Source organism: Balaenoptera borealis (assembly GCF_965194805.1).
Source record: "Balaenoptera borealis genome assembly, contig: HAP1_SCAFFOLD_943, whole genome shotgun sequence".
NCBI lineage: Eukaryota > Metazoa > Chordata > Mammalia > Artiodactyla > Balaenopteridae > Balaenoptera > Balaenoptera borealis.
In genome coordinates this window covers 14,144-33,906 of record NW_028123263.1, presented here as the reverse complement: position 1 = coordinate 33,906, position 19,763 = coordinate 14,144, and the positions used below count along the sequence as shown (strand labels likewise).

The window sequence follows — 19,763 nt, the reverse complement described above, 5'->3', positions numbered from 1 at the left end:
AATTAGAGTAAGCCCTTGCACAGAAACGAAGACCCAACACAGCCTAAATAAATAAATAAACTTATTAAAAAAAAAAAAAAGCATCATGTGGTTAAACAATAACAGAGATCGCATTGGCCAAATCTGGACAAAAGGAACATTCCAAAGAATAACATTATCATTATAATAAGGTATAACATAGTTAATTTTAAAAAAAGCACATGAGTTCATAATGATACTCAAAATGAAAAGTGGGGGAGCTCTTCTTTATAGAATAATGTCAGCTAATAAATGCAAAAGGAATGACAGAATTAGGAAAGTGTCATTTTGCAACTATCAATGTAATAATCGATTCAGACAAGGATTATCACTGATGCACAGTTGGGTGAAGAGTTGTTTGAAAGTAGGATCTTCACTGATCCCAAGCTCTCACCCCACATATTATTTATCAATTACCAAGGGGAAAAATAACTTTACAATGGAGAGATATGGAAGATACCACCTTAGTCAAGTGATCAAACTTAGCACTGGGCCACCTGAAGTGCTGAAGTATGAAGAATACATCACCTATATAGTATTCTTTCCCAAAATGTTTACTTTGAATCTAATGAGGAAACAGACAAATCCAGATTGTGGGGCAACTTACAAGACAACTGGCTCAGACTCTTCAAAAATGCCAACGTCATAAAAGACCAAAAAAAAAAAAAAAAAAGGAGGGAAATATTCTAGATTAAAGGAAACAAAGACACGACATGCAATGCCTAATCTTTAATTGGACCCTGTATCAAAACAAAACAGACTTAAAGAATGTTATTGGCTTCTGGCCAAGATGAAGTAACAAGGTCCAATTTTTTTTTTTTTTTTTGGGCTTTCTCTAGTTGTGGCAAGCGGGGGCCACTCTTCATTGTGGTGCGTGGGCCTCTCACTATCGCGGCCTCTCTTGTTGCGGAGCACAGGCTCCAGATGTGCAAGCTCAGTAGTTGTGGCTCACGGGCCTAGTTGCTCCGCGGCATGTGGGATCTTCCCAGACCAGGGCTCGAACCCGTGTCCCCTGCATTGGCAGGCAGATTCTCAACCACTGCGCCACCAGGGAAGCCCCAACAAGGTCCAATTTAACCTCCCACCTGAAACAATGAAAATATCAGACAGAACATATGAAACAACAGTTTTCAAGAAACTGGACCTCACGCAATAAAGTTCATTGATCCCCAGGAGACGGGAAATAAATGAAGTGATCCCTATAATGGCCCTAACTTACTTCTCTGAGAGAGTTGCCAGGTCATGGTACAGGGAAGAGAAGTCCAGGCAGAGACTGGTGGACTCCCTGACTGAGGAAATGGAGCTGAGAGTCTGGGAAAACCAAGGTAACTAGAGTTCACAAAGCAGAGTATCAGAGAGAAAAGAAGTGCACAGACAAAGAACTCTGGAGATATGCAGAGGGATCTCTTGAGAATTCAACAAAGTATTGGTCAGTACATTTGTGTGAGGAATCCCTTGATGCCAGGAAAAGAACCACATGAAAGGATTAATAATAAGAATAACTGGATATCACACAGGGTTGTAGGAATAGTACCTGTTCCTACAAGTCAGACTGGAAAACCTCATGATACTCAGAAAGGACTTGTCTCAGTAGGTGCAAATAACGAGCTCCAGACTAAAGGCTACTTGGACTCCTACCCAACGAATCTTAAAAGCTAGACCTAAAAGAATAAAATTGTTCTGAGTAACTTAATTTCACCCAAAACAAAGCCCAAGCATTTTACAGGAATATAAATATATATAGCACACAATAAACTAAAACTCACAATATCTGGGATCATATGAAAAATTGCCAAGCATGCAAAGAAGTAGGAAAATGTGACCCATACTGAGGAGAAAAGGCAATCAATCAAAACTAACCCATCATCTATACAGATGTTAGAATTGGCAGAAAAGAACATTTAAAAAGTTATTATACATGAAGAAAAGTTATTATAACTGTATTTCATATGTTAAAAAACCCAGACTAAACCCTGAAAATGTTAAGTACAGGCATGGAAAATGTAAAACAGACCCAAATTGAGCTTCTAGAGATTAAAAACAATGTCTAAATGAAAAAGACATTGAACGAGGTTAATGGCAGATTAGACACTGCAGAAGAAAGGGTCAGTGAACATTAAGGCATAGTAATAGAAACGATCCAAAACGAAACAAAAAGAGTAACAAAACAAAACAACAACGAAAATGAATAGAGCATCAGTGAGTCGTGCAACAACTTCAAGTGGCCTAATACATGTGTACCTAGAGTCCATGAAGGAGAGGAGAAAAATAAAAATTTGAAGAAATAATAGCCAAAATTTTCCCAAAATGGTAAACACTATAAACTCACAAAGTCAAGAAGATCAATGAACTTTAAGCATAAGAAACATGGACAAAACTACACCAAGGCACAAAAAATAGTCAAATTGCTCAAAACCAGCAATAAAGAGAAAAATTTTAAAGCAGCCAGAGGAAAAAACTATACACTACATACAGAGGAACAAAGATAACAATGACAGCAGAATTCTTGTTGGAAACAATGTAAACGAGAACTCAGTGGAATAACACCTTTAAAGTAGTGAATTGAATTCTATCAAGCTAGAATTCTATACCCAGATCTGTCAAAACAAAAGCAAAATAAAGACTATCTCAGACATACAAAAGCTGAAAGAATTCATTACTAGCAGACTTGCACTATAAGAAATGTTAAAAGAAGTATTTTTAAGCAGAAGCAAAATGACACCAGATTGGAATATGGATCTACACAAAAGATTAAGAATACTGGAATTGGGACTTCCCTGGTGGTTCAGTGGTTAAGAATCTGCCTGCCAATGCAGGGGACACAGGTTCGATCCCTGGTCCAGGAAGATCCCACATGCCGCGGAGCAACTAAGCCCGTACGCCACAGCTACTGAGCCTGCACTCTAGAGCCTGTGTGCCCCAACTACTGAAGCCCACGCACCTAGCGCCCGTGCTCTGCAACGAGAGAAGCCATCCAATGAGAAGCCGGTGCAGCGCAACAAAGAGCAGCACCTGCTCGCCACAACTAGAGAAAGCCCACGCGAAGCAACAAAGACCCAACGCAGCAAAAAAATAAATTAAAAAAAAAAAACTTAAAAAAAATTTTTAAAGGATTTTAGTCATTCGATATATGTCTCTGACCACAATGGAATTAAATTAGAAATTAACAAATCCGAAAAATCTCCAGATCTTTGGAAACTAAACAACACACTTCTGAGTAACTTTGTGGTCAAAGAAGAAATCAAAAGGGAAATCAGAAACTATTTTGAACTCACTGAAACTGAAAACATAATATGTCAACATATGGGATATTGCTAACGCTGTACTCAGCTTCCTCAACTTCCACCTTAAACTGGAAAAACGAGAGCAAATTAATCACAGAGAAGAAAGAACACAATAAAGATCAAAGTAGAAATAAATAAAATGCAAAACAGAAAAATACTATAGATATTAAAAGGATAATAAGAGAATATTATAGAATGCTTTATACCAATAAATTCAAGATGAAATGGACAAATTCCTTGAAAGACATGCGCTACTAAAGTTTATTCAAGAATAAAGATACTAAAGAAATTGGATGTGCAGTTTAAAACCTTCCAACAAAGAGAGCTTCAAGTCCAGGTGGCTTAACTGAGAAATTCTACCGAACACTTAAGGAATAAAATAATGCCAATTCTACACAAACTCTACCAGAAAGTTGAAGAGAAGGGAATACCTCCCAACCTATTTATAAGGCCAACTTTCACCGTATCAAGATTACACAATGACATTACAAGAAAACTATAGACCAAAATCTCTCATGAACACAGAGGCAAAAACTCTTAACAAAATTTTAGCATATCAAATCCAATAATATATAAAAAGATGATACATCATGACCAAGTGGGGTTTATCTCAAGAAGGAAAGGTTGGTTTAATATTTGAAAATCAATTTACCCAACTTAGTACACTAAAAAAGAAAAATCAGGACGTCTCTGGTGGGGCAGGGGTTAAGAATCTACCTGCCAGTGCAGGGGACATGGGTTTGAGCCCTGGTCGGGGAAGATCCCACATGTCACGGAGCAACTAAGCCCGTGCACCACAACTACTGAGCCTACGCTCTAGAGCCCGTGAGCCACAACTACTGAGCCCATGTGCCACAATTAGTGAAGCCCGTGCACCTAGAGCCCGTGCTCTGCAACAAGAGAAGCCACCACAAGGAGAAGCCTGCATACTGCAACGAAGAGTAGTCCCTGCTCGCCACAGCTAGAGAAAGGCTGCGTGCAGCAATGAAGACCCAATGCAGCCAAAAATAAATAAACAAATTAAGAAAAGAAAAGAAGAGAAAAATCGCATAATCATTGCAATAGATGCTGGAAAAGAATGAAAAAAATCTAACATCCATTCCTGATTAAAGAAAAAAACAGCCCTCAGTAGACTAGGAATGGAAGGAGACTTCCTCAACTTGATAAATGACTTCGACAAAAAACCTAACATCATATTTAATGGTGAAGGACAAAGTACTTTCTCTCCAGGATCAGGACAAAGGCAAGGATGTCTGCTCTCATTACTTCTGTTTCACATTGCACTGAAGGTTCTAGCCAGTGCAATAGGGCAACGAAAAGAAAAGAGATATTCAGAATGGAAAGGAAGAAGTAAAACTATCTTTATTTGCAGATAACATGATTATGTAGAAAACCTGATAGAATCTACAAAAATGCTACTGGAACTAACAAATGAGTTTGTCAAGTTTGCAGGGTACAAGATCAACATACAAAAAGATTAATTTATCTCAACAAACAAGCAGAGATCAAAGTTTTAAAATACTACTTATAACAGAATCAAACATATAAAATACTTAGAATAAATCTGACAAAAGATGTAAAAGACTTGCACACGGAAAAGTGTAAAATATTGCTGGGGGGAAATTAAGGAAGACCTAAATAACTGGAGAGATATAATGTATTCATGGATCAGAAGATTCAAGATTGCTAAGACATCAATTCTCCCCAAATTGATTTATAGATCAAAATCCCAGTAGGCTTTTCTATAGAAATTGACAAGCTAATTCTAAAATTCATATGGAAATAAAATTTAGAATAACTAAAACAACTTTGAAAAAGAACAAAGTTGAAGAACTAACAGTAACTGATTTCAAGGCTTATGAAGCTACACTTTCAAGACATTGTGATAGTAGTGTAAAGATAGACAGAAAGATCAAGGGAACAGAATAGAAAGTTCAGAAGTAGAGAGATGTGGATAACTGACTTTCGGGTTCAAAGGCATTTAAGTGGAGAAACGATCGTCTTTTCAACAAGTGATGCTGGAACAATTGAATATCCAGGTGCAAAAAAAAAAAAAAAAAAAATGAACTTCCATCCAAACCATGTACAGAAATGAAGTCAAATTGGTTTAGAGATCTAAATGTAAAACATAGAACTAAAAAACATAAAACTATAAAACTTCTAGAACAAAACAGGTGAAAAATTTTATGACCTTGAGTTAGGCAAGATTTCTTAGATACAACACCAAAAGCATAATCCATAAAAGAAAAAAATAGATAAATCAGACACCATCAAAATTAAGAATTTCTGCCCTGCAAAAGACACTCCTGAGAGAATGAAAAGATGAGTCACAGAATGGGAGAAAATACTTAGCAACTTACATATTGGATAAAGGACTAATTTCCAGAATATATAAAGAACTCTCAAAATTCCAGAAAAGTACAGATAAAAGATTCAGAGATACAGATGCAAAATAAGCATATGAAAAGCTGTTTCACATGATTAATCATTAGGGATGCTACAGTGAGATACAACTACACACCTATTAAACTATCTAAAATTAAAAATACTGAGCATAGCAAGTGTTGGCCGCAACGTGAAGAAAATGCAACTCTCAAACGCTGCTGGTAGAGATGTAAAATGATCAAACCACTATGGAAAATAGGTATTTTTTAAAAACGTAGACATACACTTACCAATGATCCAGCCATTCTACTTGCAGGTATTTACCCAAGGGAAATGGAAGCATACATCCATACAAAGACTTGTACACAAATATTCATAGCAACTTTATCTGTAGTAGACAAAGACTGAAACAACTCAAATGCCCATCAATGGTGAATAGATCAATTGTGGTACATCCATATAATGGAATACTATTCAGCAATAAAGAGAAATGAATTACTGATATATACAACAATATGGATGAAGATTAAAATAATCATGCTGAGTTAGAGGCCAGTTAGAAAAAAGTATACACTGTATGATTCCATTTACATAAAATTCTAGAAAATGCAAACAGAAAGCAGATCAATGGTTGCTTGGCGATTGGGAAGGGCAAGGAACGATGGGAAGGAAGAATTACAAAGAGACATTAAGAAACTTTCTGAGGTGATGGACATTTTGATTTTGATGATGTCTTCGTGGTGTGTATGTATGTGTGTGTGTGAACACAGATTACTGTATGTCAATTATACCTCAAAAAGCTGTTAAAAGAAATGATATTATATGAGAGAGACAATTGGGGAAATTTGAATAGCAACTCTTTATTAGGTAATATTATTGTGTAGGAATTTAATTTCTTCAATACTGTGTGTTAACAGTATTGTAGTTACATAGGGAAATAATTTTTAATATCCAGAGAGGAGGGCATCTAGCTGACAAGAGAGGGATCGCAATTGCGGCAGATGCTGTGGAAGGCTGAGGAAGATGAGGCTAGAGCAGTGACCAACAGATGTGACGGCGTGGTGAAGACAGTCATTTGTCAGCTGACCTGACAAAGACGGTTGGAACAGACTGCTAAACGCAGGGCCCTTTCCGCCTACTAATCTCATGCAATCCCCTCAGCTAGCCTTGGCATAACAGAAAGTTTCTATTAGCTTGCCATATTGGAGGGGGGATGGCACAATTTAAGGTGCAGTTAGTTGTGTAATAAACTGTCACAATACGGTCCTAAAGAAATAGTTTTTTAAACTGCAAGAAAATGAAACTTGACCCTTCCCTCACAACATATATGAAAGTTAACTCAAAATGAATCATAGACCTAAATGTAACTATACAACTTCTGGAAGAAAACATAGGAGAAAACCTTTGTGATTTTGGGTCAGACAATGGGGTCTCACACAAAGATTTCTTAGATAAGACACAAAAAAGCACAAACCATCTAAGAAAAACTGCTAAGGGACTTCCCTGGTGGTTAAGACTCCGAGTTCCCAATGCAGGGGGCCTGGGTTCGATCCCTGGTCAGGGAACTAGATCCCGCATGCATGCCGCAACTAAGAGTTCGCATGCCACAACTAAGAAGCCCATGAGCCGCAACTAAGGAGCCCATCTGCCGCAACTAAGACCCAGCACAACCAAATAAATTAAATAAATATGAAAACAAATTGCTAAATTAGAGTTCATCAAAAATTTAAAACATCTAGTCTTCAGAGACACTTTAATACAATGAAGATAAGTCACAATCTGGGAGAAGATATTTACTAAACACATATCTAGGAGAAAGGACTTTTTCCATTGCTTTTCATATAAAGCACTCTTAAAACTCAATATAAATATCCAATTAAAAAACGGATTTGAACAGACACTTCATTTAAAAAGATATTTGCACATGAATAGACACTCAACATCATCAGCTATTACAGAAATGCAAAATGTGGCAAAAACCACGAGATGCAACTACACACCTACTAGAAAGGTTAGACGTTTTTAGAAAACAAATATAAGGATCAGTTGAAGATGTGGAGCAACTGCAACTCTCATAGACTGCTAGTGGGAAAGCAAAATGGCACAGGCACTTTAGAAAACAGTTTAGCAGTTTCTTAAAAAGTTAAATATGCACTTAGCATATGATGAAGCAATCCCACCCTTAGGTATTTCACCCCAAAGAAATGAAAACATATGCTCGCACAAAACATATGTTCACACACACATGTGAGTGTTTTCAGAGGCTTTGTTCATAATAGCCAAAAAAAACTAGAAACAACTCAAATGTTCATCAAATGATGAATGCGTAAACAAACTGTGTATCCACACAACTAGAATACTACTCAGCAATAAAAAGGAATGAACTACTGACAGGTGCAACAAAACAGATGACTCTCCAAAGAGACTGGCTAAGTGAAAGAAGCCAAAAACAAAAGGCTACATACCACATGATTTCATTTATAAGATATTCTGGAAAAGGCAACATTATACGGACAAAAATCAGATTGGTGGTTGCCAGGGGCTGGTAGCGGGAGGAGGATGGATTGACTACAAAGGGACATGAGGGGTCTTTTGGGAGTGCAGAAGTTTTCTTTACCTCAAATGTGGTGGTGGCTACAGAACTATACGTTTGTCAAAACACATCACACTGTATATTTAAAAATAGTGAATTTTGTTAAGTGAAAATTATACATAAATAAACCTGACTTAAGAAAATAATACAACAAACCTAAAAAAACAATTGAGTGAAAACAAATGTAAGAAAAATCAACTTACAGTTTTTCCAATTCAAGGGTCATCATGAGGATGCTTTCAATTGTTGTAAGTGCCACTTGTGTTGTTCCCATGTCTCTGAAGGAGAAGCCCAAACATGCATGATATAAAACCCAAAGACAAAAATTCTAAACTTAAAAAGATACTTAACATGTGATTACTTCAATTCTGGCTTCTTACTTGCCATACATGATAATTCCAAAGAGCTCTTATTGAAGAAATTTAAATTTGCATCATCAAATTAATGGCCTTGGTGCTGAACGGTACAATCATTTTTTATTATCCTAACTTCTCATTTTCAATTGCATCTACCTCTTTTGATCACTCTCTTTAAAAAAAAATAATGTACCCCTTATTCCTTTTTGCTTTCTGGGATAAATAATATTCCTACATGCATCTACATGTTCCATATCTATATGTGTTCTTCAACACTGTTCTCATTCTCTGCTGGCTGTCTTACCCATGTATATTCTTTCTTAATCGTTTTCTTTGCCAATAACTTTTATTTTCAATAACCCAGTTAAAATCTAAATTATGACTTTTTAGCCAAAGTACTCAATCTTTGACGAAAGTAAAAAAGAGCAGAAATTATCTCATGAGCCATGAAACTGTTGCAATACTTACAAATATTTTAATGCTGGCAATTTAAAAAGATAAGAATCTTCAACTGTTGTCAAAGGATTATGATTGAGAATTCTGAAAAATGGAATGGAATTTAAATTATCTGCATTTTCGATTACTTCCATGAAAGCTTATATTCATTTTTTTTTTTGGTACGGAACGTGAAGGTTTAAAAAAAAAATCATTTTCTGTCTTTACCCATAAATCACCCTTAGCATCTGTAAAACACTCTTTCATTGGGAACTACCCAGGTCTCTAGATGATAAAGTGGAGAAGAGAAACAAACAAACAAACAAACAAACAAATAGAAAAAAAAGTGGCTAGTAAAGACAAAATATGCCAAAGAACTTTTCAGGTTAAAAACCCTAGAAGTGACTATGCTGGTAGGAAGCCCTTGCTCTGTAAAAAAGTACTATTTCTAGTATCCTCCATAATTCAAGGTGTTTTTCTTTCATCTCTACAAATTTTTTAACATTTCATGATTTAAACTACCCAGTGAAAGACAAAAATAGGGCTAATTCCTTGGTTCTGGAGCCAAAGAAGAAGAGATAAATCCAAGAGGAACTGGTGAAAGCCATACTCCCATCACATAGTCCCATGCGTATTCCTGTATCATAGCCTTTGTTACTGTGTATGTAATCACCTGTTTACTTGTCAGTCTCCTAGATTGCCAGCAACTTGAGAGCAGGGACCACACTTTATTGTCATTATTATTCCTGTGCCTGACACAGTGCCTAATATTTACTAGGTATTTAATAAATGTTTGCTGAATAAATAAATAACATTTTGTTTATATATCAATAAAATAAACAAATTAATTTTGGGGAACAAAATTTTATTCCAAAATGCTGGAATAGATTTTCTTCTTAGTTCTTTCTTTCTTTTTCCTTAGTTCCTTAAAACAAATAAGGGGGGGGGAAAAAAAATCCAAAAGAAACAGGAAGAAAGAAAAGAATATCTGACTTTAGGTTAACTCTACTCAAGAATTATTAACGTATTTTTGCGAATATTGTAAAATAATTATCAAAACTAATATCTTTTGGGTTGCCACGCATCTGTGATCAGCATTTAACATTTAATCCTCACAGTAACCTTATGTGATAGATATATTACCCCATTGTACAAATGAGGAAACTGAGGCACAGAGAAGTTATATAACTTGTCCTAAGTCATCAAGCTGGTAAGAAGCAGAGCTGGAATTTGAACTCAGTTCTGACTCTAAAGCCTGTGTTTAACCTGAATGAAAAAAAAAGTGGGGGGCGGGGGGGGGGTTTAAAACATCTGTTACTTTAACCGTAATTTTGAGAGCACTAAATATAGAAATACCTTTTCAAACTTCATCTACACATCTGGGAAAGCCTCTATGAGAATTATATTTTCTCTTTTTATTTATTTATTTATTTATTTCTCTTTTTATTTATTTTTTCCTTAATCATCTCCCATGATAAATATTTAATTAGCCTATGGTCATTGAGACTTTAGAGATTTTAAAAGATATTGCAGGAAACTCAGTAAAAATGATGGAGGAAGGACATCTGACAATTCATCCCTCCATAGAAGCAACAAGAACAAGAACAACAACAACAACAACAACAAAACTGGCAAAAATGGTCAGAATCAACTTTTTCGGAACTCTGGAAATTTAACCAACAGGCTTGCAGCAAATTGGGGAGCAATTTATTCAAGGAAAACAAATTAATTTCTGTAAGAACAATGAGATCTGTGTTGCTTGAACTTGTCCTTGACCTTTGCTCTCCATGCCAGTGGTAGCCTTGAAAAACAGCCCACATCCCTGGTACCAGGAGGAGCAGCATGGACTGGGAGGTCCTTCAAAGCCTCATTCCCAAAGAACTGTCATTGTTTTACATGTCTGGTGGTCCCCTGGAAGACCTCACTTGAAAGGCTTGCCTTTGACCTGACTGAGAGCTGTCTAGTGAGAAAAGCCTCTCCTCAGGTGGCATTTTTGGAAAACATTTTCAAGCAAATATTTTAACATGGCGGTTGCATGAGGCAATGGATAACAGTTCGGGGCAAAAAACAGCCCAACCGGAAAGCTTAAAAAGAAAAGCTGAGGAATGAGATGTCCACAGAGACTTTGAAATGTTCCAATGTATTCCTGGGAAACTGGAAGACCACAAGACATATTCCTGGGAATCTAGGAAAATAACTGTTAGCATTAATAAATGAGTTCAGCAAGGTTGTAGGATATAAGATCAATATTATTTCTACACACCAGCAATGAGTAATCCAAAAATGAAATCACGAAAACAATTCCATGTGTAACAGCATCAAAACAAATAAAATACTTAGGGAAAAATTTAACCAAGTAAGTGCAAGATTCACACTGAAAAGTACAAAACTGTTGAAAGAAATTGAAGAAGATCTAAATAAATAGAAAGACATGCTGGATTCATGGACTGGAAGATAATCTTATTAAAATTTCACTACTTCCCAAATCGACCTATGGTTCCATTGCAATTCCTATCAAAATCCCAGCTGACTTCTTTCCAGAAATTGCCAAGCTAATTCTAAAATTCATATGGCAATTCAAGGAAACAGAATAACCAAAACAATGTTGGTAAAGAACAAAGTGGGAGGACTCACACACCCTGGTTTCAAAACTCAGTTCAAAGCGACTGCAATCACAGTGTGCTACTGGAATAAGAACAGACATGTAAATCAATGGAACAGAATTGACAGTATAGAAATAAACCCTCATATTTATGGTCTACTGATTTTCAACAAGGGTGCCAAAACAATTCAATGTGGAAAGAACAGTCTTTCCACGTGATGCTGGGACAACTGTACATCCACACACAAAATAATGAAGCTGGACTCCTACACGTCACACCACGCAAGAAAATTAACTCCAAATGGATCAAATATCCAAATGTAAGAGCTAAGGCTGTAAAACTCTTAGAAGAAAACACAGGCGTAAATCTTTATGACCTTGCATTAGACAACAGTTTCTTAGATATGATACCAGAAGCAGAAACAACCAAAGGAAAAATAGATGAATTGGATTTTATAAAAATGAAAAAGTTTGTGCTTCAAAGGACACTATCAAGAAAGTGAAAAAACATATAGAATGGGAGAAAATACTACAGGTGGGAAGAATAAGATGCAGTTGGGAGAAGAAAAGTATAGTAGTTGCTAGGTGTGACAATCTCAAAATTTTGAACTCTTACAAATAAAACAGCCACCCTAAATCACAGACCCAAAGGACAGACCCAAGTTAGTTTTGGTTTTAGCGTTTGTGCCTTTCTAAATCTGAGAAGCTGCCAGGATTCTAGTACACAGCAAAAAGTGACGACAACACCCTGAAGTGTGTAAGCTTTTGTGTGTACATAGCTATTGAAAGGAGACCAATGCTAGTTGACTGGGGGAGCATTAGAGCGGCTCTGTGACCGCAGCTCAATTTGCCTTCATAGTGTGGCCACACCTACCTCATTGATACTCTCAACAATGGGGTAAACAATTCAATAGGGATAAGGCTTTGATTTTCCTCTTATTCTCTCTTAGTGCTTATGTTCTTGGTACAATATTGATGTACCACAGACAAGCCAGCATGTGAATGTCCTCTGTCTGGTTAAGTTATATAGCCTTTCTACATTGTAGAGTCCTTCAGTTTCTAAAATCATGGAGCTTGTATTGCTAGGACCAGTGAAGTGACTAAAAGAATTTTTAAAAATAAGCCATCAGTCTGGACCTGCATAGGTGAATGAAGGAGAAACACTTTAAAGTCAGAAAAAAAAGTAGACTTAACATTTAGGATTATCAACCACTGCTGGTTTTCCATAATATATTTCATTCCTGATTTTATCTGAAAGAGATACGATTACTACCACCATTCAAAAAGTGGTACTTTATTAATTAATAAGCTCTTAGCTCATCTTTGAGGTCGATTTCGGATTTCAAATAGACTACCACACTGCTAACTACTTCACCTGATGTTTGTCAATAACATAGAGGCTTCATTCAAGAAACCTACTGACTTATAATTACCTGAAACCCGGTGATGAATCAAGGTTTTGTGGGGCCTGAACCTCATCTACTTTGGGAAATCCTGTCTAATAAAAACATGCACAGTTATGAATACAAAAATCGCTAGGACCCCTCTCAAGACCTTGGAAGGGACCTATGCAAGTGAGGAGCCCTGAAGCCTAAGCTTCATTGAATTCATGATAAATCCACCTCAGCTGGGGCCCTTTGCCAAACTTATTTAATGCAGGCAACTTATAAACACCCCAGTAATATGTCATCATAGGTAGTAAAATGACTTAACTCGAGGGCGGCATCTTCCCTTGGTGGCTTGCCTTTGGAAAGAGATGCAATAAAGTCTGTATCTCACCATGGCAAATGTTTCCTGAAGCCAATTAGCTTTGTCTATTAGAAAGACTTAGCCCAAAACAAAGACTTAGTATACTGTGACAATCTTTTGAAAGTAACTGTGAATGAGTTTTAGGAGTACAGTACTAATTTATTTCCAACACCAGATAGTTTTGATTCCTTCACTACCTTTTTCTGTCATTTAAGAGGAACACAAATTCAAAAGGAACAAGTTGGTGCCTCTTCCATTACAAATCTTTTCTAACCGACCACCCATTGTCTACTTCATCACCCCCCTCCTCACCTTGTTACCCTGCTGCACAGATGCTAGAATGGCTCTCATATATGTTTTCCCATCAACATCCATCTTTCTCCTTCCAGGATGAAAGCTTCTTGGGGACAAAGTCCCTGCCCTATGCGTCTTTGTATCCCCAGCACTTAGTACAGTGCTGACACACAGTGGGCATGGCACTCAGTGAATGTTTCTGAAGGAGTTCATTAATTTTTAAACTGTGATTTATTTATTTATTTCCACAAGGTATTTTCCTGTGTTGCCTACATAACTATAGTGAAACTCTGATTCTTATAAGGAACTCTTGGTGTTATAGGATGTTTAGGAAACGAGGTGAGTTTAAGACGTTGTATTGACGCTACTAAAACCTCCTGGTGAAGGGACCTCATGAGCCTGCTCTCCGGTGTGCTGGCAAAAGAAAAACTGACCCTCGGTGCTCTCTCCCCAAGGTAGGCATCAGCACACTAACAAGGAAAAGGAAGGAGGCCGCTAAAGATAGGCATCTGCAGGAATTGCTAATCCAGCTCCAGACACAGCCTCAGCACCTTCATTAACCCAAAATGAACTGTGTGAAACTGGATTTCTGAACCACAAGACAGGTAAGAGAGTCTTTTCCAAAGCCAGGTGTAGAAGAGCTCTTTACCTTGAGTCTAAAATCGCCTTCGGGCCATTGAACGTACCCACTCTCATTTCCTTGTGCCATGAGAAATCACAGAATTTTTGAGCTGAAAGGGTGTAAAACCCACACTCCTTACTGAAGAGTAGTCAGCAAAGAAAGTATATTGAATTAGGCTACAGCAATGTATTTTCTTTGTATTTCTCACACTACAGCTGAACACAAACAACGTCTTTTTCCACACCTCAAAGCTTCCTATTGGCCACAGATAATTCACTTCAGAGATATATGCTGTTTGAAAAATAATGTTCTGGGTGGCTGGGGAGAGCCCTGTGGTGGGCGTTCAGGAATTCTTTCTGCTTTACCTTTTAAAAGAGCTAATAATGGTTGGGGAAGCACCCACACCTTTTGCTCGCTGACGAATTTGGTGCTAAACTTAGCTCTTTGCAGCTCTGTGTTGCATACATTTTAAGCAGTTAGGAACTTTGCACATGAGCAGGAATCAAAGTGAAATTCAAAAGTGGAACTTCATGGACCATTCGCATATCGGAGAGACATCAGTGGGATTCCATGACAATGCTAATTTGAGTGTTTTTGCTTGGTGCCTTTTATTGCCCGTGCCAAAGATCAGTACTATGGAAAGCAGAGCGTTTCATATATATGAGTTAAACAAGTCTCTTGGCCTCTTTGTGCCTTAGTTTCCTCATTTGAAAAAAAAAAAAAAAAAAAATGGCTCTCAAGACATACTTTCCAGAATTCATACTGGGCTTACACCCAGCTAACCAATAACTGCATGATGCTTTTACACACAGTTTTTTACACGTATTCATCTTCGATTTCACTTACAACTTGTGTAAAAACTGCATTCCATGCCAGGCCTGAAACGTTCCAAAGCTCAGTTCTGTGAGTAAATTGCAACTAAGATTTCTACAAAAAAAGACACAAGCAAAAGAAGAAGAAAAATATATATTCTTTCAGAACATTTATCCTTTGGCAATAATTCTAATTTATATATGATGAAACATAACAACACTACTCCCTCCATACACTAAAGAAATCTCACTGTGGAAGACATTATGATTTACACTTTCATGATTATATATGTGGTGCATTAGATACAAAATAGTAAATGCTCATTAAATACTTGTGTTAAGGGATCTTTATTTCTCTAGAAAGGCAGCACTATTGACATTCTGGGCTGGATAATTCTTTGCTGTGGGAGGCTCTCCTGTACACTGTTGGATGTTTAGTAGCATCTCTGGCCTCTGTCCACTAGATGCCAGTAGCATATACAGTTCTGACGAGCAAAAATGTCTCCAGACACTACCAGATGTCACCTGTGTGCAAAATCACCCTGGTTGAGAACCACTGCTCTATAATGATTCACTCTGATCTGCGTAATAATTCTCACACTAATCTTTGCTAGAGACAAAATGGATTTGCTACAAAATTTTAGTAGTAATTTTAATCATATTTCAAAATGAGTAACAAATTAATTTTATAAAAAATTAAGCTTTACAAAAATTCCAAATATAATGAAGTTATACTTGTAACTTACATAAACTGCACAAAAGGTAGTGGTTCAAATGTACGTCTTTCGATAGACTGTATTTTATTGCAGGATAAATCTCTAGGAAAAGTAAAAGGAAAATATTGCCTCAATTAGCTATTAGATATCTAATTAGTAGGAATAACTAGTAGACTTTAGAATGATAATAATAAATAAGAAGCTTTGGTCTAAACTCCAAACCTTAGGAATTATTACTTGAACCTTCCAGAGCCCCTAACCCTGCCTTCACCTCTCTTAAGAGTCTCACCTTCAGGATCTTCATAAATTAAATATACAACTATGGATCTTGATAGATTTTGGAGGTAATCTTTCCCAAGAGCAGAAGCATTGATTAGATTCCACCTTTCGTGGTCTCACCAAATTCTGGATTATGAGCTCAAAGTTTTTATCTCTATATATCATTATAATTTCCAATATTAAAAGGAATATTCTTATATTTACACACCTCCCAGTATAGTTCTGTTTTTCTAGGTCAATTCATTACCAGAAGAAATAAAAGATACCCTTTCACACAACTTGAAAGGAAGTTACTTCTCTCATTAATATGTAACTTTAATTCAGTATTACACTTTCTATCATATTGACTTTTATTCGAAAATACCTACTCTTGACTATAGCTGACTATCTTATTTCCATTGATTCCAGCTTAGTCTCTCATTTCACCTGGATGGGTATAACTGTCTTCTGACTGGTGTTTCCATCTCTACCCTCTCCCTTTCTAAGCCATCCTCCACGCGATCACCAGATTAACCCTCCGGAAGTGGTTCTCATATACCAGCATCACTTGTGAACTTATTGAAGATACAAATACTCAGCCCTACTCTGGACCTCTTGAATCAGTAACTATGGGGGTGGAGCCTGTGTTTTCACAAGCCCTCCAAGTGGTTGGTTCTGTTGCAGGCTAAAGCTTGTCCTAAAGCACTGCTGTGGTAACATGGTAGCTTGACATGTTATCCTTGGCTTGGCCTCCAAAGCCCTAGATGATCTGGCTCTAATCTCCTACTCTTCCCACTTGTACTCTACAGGTACTCAGAGTATTTTTCCTGTGTTTTGCCTTTCTCCCACTTTCCTTTTGCAAGCTTATTCTTCCCAAGTTGTCTGTCATTGATACCCAACGGCCCTTCGAGGTCCCGTTTAAACAGCATTGCTCTAGTAACATCTTCCCGGATCCAATTTGAAGTCTTTTTTCCCTCTTTTGTGCTCCAATACCAACTTATAGCTCTCATTGCCCATATTCATTTCTTTCTTTAAATATAGCTATTTTTGCAACCCATGTCCTCTGAGCATAAACTCCTTCAAAGTATGGACTAGATCCTGCTTATGTGCATCGTCTCTCACGTTTAAAGCCTACGTGCGGACATAAAGCAAACTCAAATATTTATAAAATCAACAAATAGCTGGGGAGTGGATAGAAGGAGGAAATGACTGTTTTAAAAGAAACGTAGTTTTATTACTTCATGGTGCCTCCACAACCATGTCATTATGGTTTGAGCTTATATGTTTATTTTCCCTGTGAGATCATGAGTTGCTAAAAGGAGTCCTGTCTTACCCATCTTCGTGTTTACAACACTAGGCGTAGTGCTGATTAGCATATTCTTTTTTCGCTTTTTTATTGATTGGCTTTTTTTTTTTTTAAAGAATGAGAGTACTTACGCTAACCTGAAATAATCAGATGATAAAGTATTACATAGTAGAAGTAATGAAGGGCCTATTCCACTGTGCAGTTATCTTATTTGTTTTTCTCCAAACTGTGTAAGGTTTGGAGCCCAGATGGCAGAGAAGAGACTAATATAAAGGTGATTGCCCCTTAAGGTTTGGAAGGTTTGATAATTAAAAGAACTATTTTTAGGGTCATGTGAGGCTCTTTATACCCACTTCCCTTAAGCCTTTTATATTTGCAAGAAGAATCTATTTGCTAAAGAGGATCATTAATTGGCTTAATAAGGATTAATGACATACACAGCTTTGGATGCCATGGACAAAGGACAAAAACTGAGCTTTTATAGCAAAAAACACAGTTATCTCCTTATCCCTAAATAAAGGAAATACGAGGCAAGCATTTCCTCTTTGATAAAGAAGCTGGAGAGGGAGTTCCCTGGCGGTCCAGGGGTTAGGACTCGGCGCTTCCACTGCTGGGGACCTGGGTTCAATCCCTGGTCAGGGAACTAAGATCCCGCAAGTCGTGTGGCGTGGCCCAAAAAACAAAACAAACAAACAAACAAAAAACAGAAAAAAAAAAGGCTGGAGAGATTTTTGTTAGGGGCATTTCTGATATGCTTATTTAGTGTAAACATTTCTAAATATACCACTTAACCATCATCTTAAACATTCTTAATATTGGTATCACAATTCCTGCATCGAAATCCTTAACAACAGTTTGTTCTTTTGGTAACTTAATGTGTTCTTGACAATACTGATTTTTTTTTTCAGATTATTTTTTTTGTGATGTGGACCATTTTTAAAGTCTTTATTGAATTTGTTACAATATTGCTTCTTTTTTTTTTATGTTTTGGTTTTTTGGCCATGAGGCATGTGGGATCTTAGCTCCCTGACCAGGGATCGAACCCGCACCCCCTGCACTGGAAGGCAAAGTCTTAACCACTAGACCACCAGGGAAGTCCCTTGACAATACTGTTTACATACTTCATCTACTTAAATATTTAATATTTAAATGTTAATTTAATTTAGATTAAATTATCAAAGTTATGAGTTAATGGCATTCATATTAATGTAAGCGTTCTATATTTTCTTGTCCTGTAGGGGACAATTTGAGGTTAACTTTAATTCCTCTCATTTCACTAAACCAACTTTTTCAAACCTTTTCTGTAAAGACCAGATAAGTAAATATTTTAGGCTTTGCAGGCCACATACAGTCTCTGTCACATATTTTTCTTCGTGTCTTTTTTTTCTCGTTTACAGCCCTTTAGAAAATCACTTTTAACTTATGGACTGTATAAAAACGGACTGTGGGCCAGATTTGATCCATAGGTCATAAACAAAATATAAATACAGATGGAGAGTATATGAACACTTATATAACAAGGTTCATATGGGAGTCTATAATTGCTCAGACCTCATTACCACTTTTCCTCTACAACTAAAGTGTATTTTTCTATCTATACCTTGTCTATATAATGAAAAAATTAAAAATGAATAGGAGATATATAGTGCTAGTGATGGGCTGGGACCCTACACAGACTTAAAGAATTGTAGAATTTTATTGCTAGGAGAAACTGAAGAGATTATCTAACTTGAACCCCTTAATTATTTTATAGATAATCTACTTTATAGATAAGAACTCATAAATAAATATGATTCACTTACAAATATCGGAGGGATAGCAAGCCTTCAAAGGAGTCCTTATGTAATTCAGTCAAATAATTTTCACTGAGAATTCTGAAAAATGAAAAGGTTATTTCTGGATCAAACTGCAAAATAACTACAACTATGTACTACATAGGACTAACTCCTATATGTGGAGGAAAGCTGGGTAATGGTGCCACCGAAACAACCTAATTCTTATCTAATTTAGGGATGGTGATTTCTGCTCTGTTTTCATTTAAACCTTCTTTTCACGTCCTCCTTTCTGTCCATCTCTCTCCATCACGCATGTGCACGCGTGCGCGCACACACACACACACACACACCCACACACACCCACGCCCCACCCACTCTTCCCACCAAATCATATAGTTAATGCCTACTCTCTAGATCACGAAGTCTCTGTTAGAACCCAGCTCTGGGTGGCACCAACGTTGCAGAGCTGCCCTTCCCTCCTCTCTTTCCCCAAACCTTATTGGGAAGTCCCACACACAGCTGTATCAGGGCAAATGAAGCCATCTGATTTTTTCCCGC

At 37.0% G+C, this 19,763-nt stretch overlaps 1 protein-coding gene and 1 long non-coding RNA gene across 3 annotated transcripts in view; one reads left to right on the top strand and one right to left on the bottom strand.

The window, feature by feature from the left end:
* Positions 1–19,763, bottom strand: part of LOC309621731 (leucine-rich repeat-containing protein 37A3-like) — a 45,473-nt gene that overhangs the window by 11,573 nt on the left and 14,137 nt on the right. For both annotated transcript variants that reach the window (XM_082409075.1, XM_082409076.1), the window contains exons 3-7: positions 19,233–19,304; positions 15,897–15,968; positions 15,185–15,265; positions 9,105–9,176; positions 8,484–8,558 (exon numbers count right to left, since the gene is read on the bottom strand). In XM_082409075.1, the coding sequence (XP_082265201.1) occupies positions 8,484–8,558; positions 9,105–9,176; positions 15,185–15,265; positions 15,897–15,968; positions 19,233–19,304 (372 nt within the window). The remainder of the gene's footprint in view (positions 1–8,483; positions 8,559–9,104; positions 9,177–15,184; positions 15,266–15,896; positions 15,969–19,232; positions 19,305–19,763) is intronic.
* LOC309621744 lies at positions 66–5,384 on the top strand. Its single transcript, XR_014240244.1, has 2 exons — positions 66–821; positions 1,085–5,384. It is a non-coding gene; the product is annotated as an uncharacterized lncRNA (long non-coding RNA).